Source organism: Halyomorpha halys, unplaced genomic scaffold (genome assembly GCF_000696795.3).
Source record: "Halyomorpha halys isolate HHAL.00 unplaced genomic scaffold, Hhal_1.1 Scaffold164.1, whole genome shotgun sequence".
Taxonomy (NCBI): Eukaryota; Metazoa; Arthropoda; class Insecta; order Hemiptera; family Pentatomidae; genus Halyomorpha; species Halyomorpha halys.
Genome location: NW_027108420.1, coordinates 87,702 through 95,952, shown reverse-complemented (window position 1 = coordinate 95,952; position 8,251 = coordinate 87,702). Strand labels below are relative to the sequence as shown.

The 8,251-nt window shown below is 35.3% G+C and overlaps 1 protein-coding gene across 2 annotated transcripts in view; it reads left to right on the top strand.

The window, feature by feature from the left end:
• LOC106678861 (ankyrin-1) overlaps positions 1 to 8,251 on the top strand; it is a 40,631-nt gene that overhangs the window by 22,539 nt on the left and 9,841 nt on the right. The window contains exon 4 of one of the 2 annotated variants that reach the window (XM_014417657.2): positions 6,292 to 7,999. The exons of the other annotated variant lie outside the window; for it this stretch is intronic. Coding sequence (XP_014273143.1) covers positions 6,292 to 7,999 — 1,708 coding nt within the window. The remainder of the gene's footprint in view (positions 1 to 6,291; positions 8,000 to 8,251) is intronic. 2 annotated transcript variants of the gene reach the window in all.

The window sequence follows — 8,251 nt, the reverse complement described above, 5'->3', positions numbered from 1 at the left end:
TGTAATTAATTACTTAAATCAAAACTGAAGAAAACAATAACATGAGGGTCTGGAAGGAAGGTTATAAACATAAAGGCTTATACAACATGTTGCTGAGAAAATCCGCTAGGCTCTTATTCATTTAACGTTTAATATGACTTCAAATAGGGCTGCTCACAATCTTATAGTTATAATATTTAACATGGTAAAACATTTAACATTTAACACAACATCATGAATACCCCTACTGTAGACCGGGAGTCAATTCTTGTCGGTTCTGGAGCCCTCCTGGGGTGGCCACCCACTACCCAGGCTCCTAAATTGGGTAAAAATCTGGCGGTCGAGAGTGATTCTGACCAAATCACCTCCTTGCAAAACCGTTGGTCTAGTAACAGTACTCCCTTACAAAGTACTGAACCCCTGACCCTTCATGGATTGTAGCAGTACAGATTTAATTTTATTTAATTAATTTAAAATTTGAATATGCAAATTTATATTCACAATCAGAATCCATAAAAAATAAAACTACCTTAGCCCATTGAAAATTCTATAATTAGTTCCGCTTGAGAAGAATTAGTGAAGTTAGGAAAGTTATCAATGCCTTTAAAAGATATTAATGCTATTCTAGTGACTCAGTAAATTTCAAATCAATATTCTAAAATTTGGGTGAGCTCGCGTACTGAGAACAGCATGTATAATCTATTTTAGGTTTTTTTTTCTTTTCTCAAACACGGCTCTAACAATTTTAATTAAGCTCGTTATATATATAGAATATTATATAGTGTTTGATAGCAGCTAGGTCTCCGCATTAAAATAATCTCACTAGGCTTAATTACTAAAATTCAAAATAATTAACTGTCCCTCATAGTTAGTATAGCATGAAATGGGTAAATTATGAATTGGATACAAATTATAAAATGGATAAAATATAAATTATGAAAGAATTTGATGGTGATATAAAGAAGAAAAAAATAATATCAACTGCATTTTATTTTTATGAAAATAATCAGTTTTTATATAAGGAAGATGCCGTCAAAATTACTCTAATATTAAATAAACTATTTATTGTGAGCAACGTTTCACCTCATTTTTCGGAGCTAAAAAAAGATATAAACTTCTAAAATAATGCAACAAAGGAAGAGTTTTAATTTTTAATAACTAAGTTTTAATTTTTTTTTTGTAATTTGTTTATTTATATTTTTCATTGTACATCTTATTTTCATGTTCTTAATTTACTTCGTTTATTTTTATATAAATTTTCATATATTTTAGATCATTTTTAGCCATAAATTAGTTTACTATTATTTCATGTCATCTATTCTGTTATTTTATTACATTATTTTAGTTGTTTCTATCTCTTTTTGCCCTGATGAATCCCTGCCAAGTGGGACGAAACGTTGGTTCACAAAAATGGTTTAATTACAATTTAAGTTCTTCGGACCACACCCGAATCAAAGAATATTCATATACATTACACACCGTTAATCGACAATATTTCAATCCATTCAATTTTTTCTTATACAGAAAACAATTTACACGAGTCAAAGTTGTGTGATGGGCAGAACGCCCAAATTATTCATTTAATTTAAACAAAAAAAATGAATTGTTAAATAAAATAATTTTTATCAGAACCAGAAAAAGGTTTAATCAAAATTTAATTTAGAATCGAGTTAGGGAAACATCGCGTCAAAACCATACTGCACATATTCGGTTACTAGCAAAATCTTGCAAATCATAAAAGAAAATTTTGGATTTATTATGTATAATAAATATTTACAATTTATTTAGTACTTAATTCCTATTAAGATATTGTCAAGTTAATTTTAAAGGACCTACCAATTAATGATAGTCAAAACGAATCTTATTAATCACTTTCACATCATAAAAAAATGTAAATTGTTTCGTCTATCACCGCACAAGAGCTGTAGGATGCCTATAAAATACATCCCGTCAGAAAATGTGCAGCAATAAAAACGTTTTCTTTATTTTCTTCACTGTTAAATATCATTTTATAAATTTTTTAGTAAGAACGCTAACACAATTTATTGAATTTGAATTCATGAGAACTCTCCTCTACATAGTACAATGTACATTTTTAGGTTACATTAGGGCTAAATGAAAACTGTTCGCTAAAAAAATATTTCTATGTATTAAAAATAAATAAATAAATAAAATAACTCATCGTAAATTAACTTCATTCATTTGTGAGGAATATGAGACATGAATTTCTGACTTTTTCTAGCTTCTATAAGTTGTTAAAAAATGCCGAGTATCAAAAAGTAAGAGAGTAACTATTTATTATTTGAAATGTATTTTTTTTATAGGTATTGAAAACAGCAATAAATATATGTTTAATTACAATAAATTTATAAACATTTCAATCCAAAATGTTAAGTACTAACAGAAGTCATAATACCGATTTGAACCAATTAAATATCAACCTACAGATTTAATTGATGCTTTCATAATAAACTTAACAACTTTTTATTGCTACAATTAAAAACTTCGAATCGAATCAGTATTAATGCTGATGTGCTAGGAAGGGATGGTAGAAAAGGATGGTTGTCATGCGATATGTATAACCTTGGACGATTCCTTCAACCCTTTTTTTTTTTTTTTTAATTTCTTCAACCACCTTCTGTAGAACATTTCTTAAGAAATAATTCGATATATTATTTACAATAGAGGCACAAAGAAGTAGAGAGAGAGAAATGCTTTCTTCATTCATGCTGCCAAATACATCGGGTCGCCACATTACACAGCAAACTAATCAATCCGTGATCGGGCATATATAAATTACATATTTATACATGATATAATAAAATAGAAAGAAAACATTTTTTTCCCCCACAGTTTTATTTTACAATAAATTCCAGTCTACACACTAAATACAAATATTTCAATTTATTCCTTTTTTCTTTCCCTTTCTTGTCCCTTCCATTTCACAATTTTTATTTCATTTGATCGACAAATTTGCTCTCCCGAACTCCCCCTCTCAGATCCTCCCCGGTGACACGCTAGACAAATTCACTCTTAAACCCAGTGACCCGCTAAACAAATTCACTATTAGACAGCGATGTGAGATCAAACCAGAGAAATAATAGTCACAACAGTAGATCAGTTTACAGTAAAACAAACAAATAAATACATTTTACCAACACAAAACTAATATATAGATGAAACCAGGATTGAACACCATAGTTCCATATTCAATCTTGTGCGTACATAATTATACTATAATATATTTAAAAATTAGTAATTGCAACAGAGTCCCTCTCTGCTATCATATGGTTGCAAAATTTGTGGATTATGTTATTCAGAACAAGAACATATAAAAAGAAAAACATGATGGAGTAGTCCTTTCACACAAAAGCTTTAATATACGCGTCGATTAAGGAGCTAAAAATGTTCTGAACTACCTTTTGTTGAATCACAGATTTTTAAATGATCATAGAAGATCACATAGTAAGGTGAAGAAAAATTGGAATAAACATAAAGGAAATCTATCACTCCGTCCAATCCCATCGTCTGAACGAAGACACCAATAGTTCGTTGCCTCCGAAAACCTTGAATTCAAAGAATTCTCTATTTCGAGGAAAATTTTTGTTTTATTATGCCTAAATACGAGGCACTTTGGCCATCTTTGCTGGCGCAGCCCGGTATGACTTCCTTTTTTTATCCAGCCCCTTCTTGAATGAAATTATTCCTGATAGTAGACAAGTTTTCAAGGCCGCCTGCGTCATTTCTTCGAGCTGTGAAACATTGCCGAGTGGGCTCTCAAAAGACATCAAAAAAAGAAAATGGCGGTCATTCTGCATTTTAAAATAGGCAACACTTTGACTTATTGGACAGCCAGAAGGCCCATGGGTTATCTACTGCAGCTCTCTCGTGCCTCTGACGACCTACGAGTTTTTTTATTTACCTCAATCGGAATAGGATAGGAATTGGACACGCCTATTTGATCGATTTCCGATCGAAAAACAACCTGTGAAATGCTACTCAAACTGATCTCTGATTCATACAAAGAAAACTCTAAAATTGACTCTAATGGATTCGCCTTATTTAAAGATAATATTTATTACCGATGTTCATGGTCGTTTGGATCGACGTCAAAGAAAAGTAAATACCAATATATGTACATGTTTGTCTGGTATTTTTTTATAAAATTAATTCTGTGAACACTATTACTGTTGAGTTTGAGAAGTAAGTCGAAAGCTTGGCAAAGTTCCTACATGACACTACCCACTGATAGTTCATTGGTAAAGCTATGGACTACAATCTGCAAGGACTTGGGTTCGAATCCGGTTGAGCAGATAATATTTCTGTTTCACTGTAGCCGTTCAGTCAGCCTTGTGGGTTAGGGATTCCTCCAAAGTCAACCCAGCCTCATAAGTGGGTATCGTCGATTCGGTAAAAATCTTGCGGTCAAGTGTGATTGTGACCATACCACTTCCTTGCACAACCGTTGGTCTAGTAATAGCACTTCCTTACAAAGTACTGAACCCCTGACCCTTCATGGATTGCAGTGGTACAGATTTATTTTATAATTAAGTTGTTTTTTAAATACAATTTGAGGATTCTAATCAGAAAGTTATGCTTTCCAAGGCATCACCAACTCTTATATACATATCTCAACTGACTAAATAGACACATTGACTAGAGACAGTTCTTACCTCCAAGACATTACAACACATAGTCTCGTGTTTGTGTTGTACTCTTTCCTCTCCTTAGTACATGTTCGGATGTTTTGGAGCGGTGAACAATACCTAGTGAGTGTCTTTTAAAAGACTTGATGCGAAATATTTTGTGTTCTTATATGTGATATTGCAAGTTCCGTCCTGATGAGTTCTTTTTTGTTAGTTTGAAGACTGAAGGCTTTTTAAAGGCATTTCCCAATCGCATTGAAATGCAAAAGAATTACTACCGATATTATAAGATGCCGATGGCATCACTATCTTTTCAGGTAGTCAGTCTGCCAAGCGCTTGAGTCTGTTAAAGTCACCTCTACATTGGTGTGAGAGTGGAAGCTGGCATTAGATTTAATGGCGGGCTCAGGGAAGCTAAAGTTAGTGGAAGAAGGCAAGTAGTGGAGAGAATATGCAGGGCTGACACAGGTTAAAATATTAACAAATAAACCCTCTACTTATAGACCTAACTGGCTCCTAGACCTAAACAGAAATGAACTCCGATTGCTAATAGAAGTTATTACTGGTCATTGGAGACTTAAAAGACATCTTAAGATTTGCGAAGTAGTTGGCGATGAAACCAACCACTTATGAGAACAGGACTAGGAAACTGTCTTTTATTACATAGCATATTGTGATCGGAACGCATCACTATGATATAGGCCTATGGGATCTGATAGAATCCTAAAATTTGAGGCTCCCTCCATAGATTGGGTGTCCCTTTTAAATTTCTTTAAAAAATCAAAAAGGTTCAACATAGAGGAATAACAGTCATTATAAGGATTATTCCTTGGTCTGCCATGGGGTTGGGGCAAAACAGACTAATAGGCCCACTTGCCGGATACGTCCCCCCCCCCCCCTCATTAAACCAGTACCATTACTGCCGATATTCATAAATTTAATTTTAATTTTCCAAAGTGTTTCGTTATGGATTCGATTCCTACCTGGGCCAATCATTTTTTGTTTCGGACGCAGACCCGAAAAATGAATCTTGACATTCCTGCTCTGGGACTGCATAGGTCAATGATGGAGGATTTAACAAAAAAAATAAGATTAATTAAATCCAAAATATAATTACTTGGCTCTGGGATTCATAATTAATTGCAAAGAAAGAGTATGCCAAACCTCTAAGGAAAAGATGAATTATGTAATCTGTTAAAATTTAAAAGACATTTATTTCTATTTTTTTATGATATTTAACACAGATCATATAAACGCTTCTGTTGTATTGAAAAAAAAAGAAGGATCACTCATGATTGGACATAATAAACACAAAAATAATAAAAGTTTTAATATAAATGTGAAACGCTACATCCCGTGAAGGGTCTAGGGTTCAGTACTTTGTAAGGAAGAACAGTTTTTGAATTTGCTAATACAAGGAGGTGATTTGGTCAAGTCACGTTTAACTGTCTGGTTTTCCCTTACCCGATGAGCGACCCCGTTCCTATAGTTGTAACAAGACAGACAAATATTGGCGAAGAATTTTGAAAAATATTTTGTCATTGGTTGATGTTTTGAGCTCTTGTAAAGTCATTGCAATTAAGGCAGTCCTACTAACCTAATTATAGACCATCCTAATGTAGTTAAGGAACCAATAAGAAATAATAACAGTAATATTTATTGGCAGGGTCCGATAAGGAAAGGATAAAACAACTGCATGAAGCTGCCGAGAAAGGTTCCATTAACAAGTTAAAAGAACTACTTGAAGCGCATCTCTCTCTTGATGAACAAAACGAAAGAGGGCAAACAGCACTTTATGTGGCCACTGCCAACGGTCACGGAGAATTCGCCGAAAAGCTTCTTGAGGCGGGTGTGGACCCTAATATTGAGGCAAACGATGGTTCTACAGTCCTGCATGCTGCTGCCAGGTCCGGATTGGTAAGCGTTATAGAAAAAGTATACATAATTAACAAAAAACACAATATGGTAGCGAGCGACCACGAACCGACTTCATCTGAGGAGAAGGAAGAAAAACGAGATCGAGCTCCCAAAAAGGCATCATCGAAAAAATGGCAAGACATTTATAAAAAATGTGAGAGTATGGTTTTAACAGATTCGGACACAGAAGAGAACACCGAGCACCAGAACCATGTGCTAGAAGATATGTTTACGGGTGAAAAAGAAAAAAAGATAATAGGGATGCTACATCCAGCTACGGCCTGTCAAGATGAAGACCCGGTAAGAATGCTCGGACTGAATGCCTATGTTAAGGCGAGAAACAAGAACGCAGCGACACCACGGAAAATTGCTTCGAGAGGTGAGTCTTCGGAATTCGTTTCGACTTTCGTGGAGGCTAAGGGTGATCCTAAGTTCTACGACAACGGGATAACACCCTTGCACTACGCCGTGAGCATCGAATCCCTCCGTTTGACCAAGGACCTAATCTTACGGGGACTTGACCCTAACGCTAAAGACATCGAAGGCAATACACCCCTGGTAATAGCGTGCGTAAAAGGTTCTTTGGAATTGGTCAAGGTGCTAGTGGAAGCTGGGGCTGATCCCAAGATCTGCAACAACAACAAGAGGTCACCCTTGCACTACGCCGTGTATATCAAATCCCTCCAGATGACCAAATTCCTACTCTCACTGGGACTCGACTCCAACGTCAAAGACATCTTCGGCATCACGCCGATGAGAATAGCGTGTGAAGAAGGTTCTTTGGAATTGATCAAGATTTTAGTGGAGGCTAGGGGTGATCTCAAGTTCTGCGACAAGTACAATATTACACCGTTGCACTACGCCGTGTGTATCAAATCCCTCCAGATGACCAAATTCCTACTCTCACTGGGACTGGACTCTAACGCCAAAGACATCGACGGTAATACGCCTCTAGTAATGGCGTGCGTAAAAGGTTCTTTGGGATTGGTCAAGATCCTAGTGGAGGCTGGGGCTGATCCCAAGATCTCCAACAACAAAAAGATAACACCTTTGCACTACGCCGTTCATATCAAGTCCCTCCAGATGACCAAATTCCTACTCTCACTGGGACTCAACCCCAACCCCAAAGACATCGATGGTAATACACCCCTGCTAATAGCTTGTGAAGAAGGTTCTTTGGAATTGACCAAAATCTTAGTTGATGCCGGGGCTGATCCCAAGATCTCCAACAAAAACAAGGTTACACCCTTGCACTACGCCGTGATCAAGGACTCCCTCCCGATGACCAAGTACCTACTCTCACTGGGACTCGATCTGAACGCAAAAGACTTATTAGATAATACACCGCTCCATTTTGCCAGCGTTTTCAGCTCTAGTGAAATTTTCAATACTCTCTGCAGGGCAGGAGCGAACATTCAAGCACAGAACTGGTGTGGACTAACACCCATTGAGATAAAGTATGTAAAAAAACTTACACCATCTCTAATTAACTTTGAGGACATCATTTAATGTATAATCTTCTTATATTGGAACTATTCATTTCCATTTTATAATATATAATATTCCATAGTACATTGGATATTCTTAAAATGCTACTACCTATTAAATATACTGACAAAATTTTAAGAAACATTAATTAATACTTTTTCTTTATGTTATTATCCTTCATTAATATTGTGATATGAGTATAAAACATTCGTACATACATA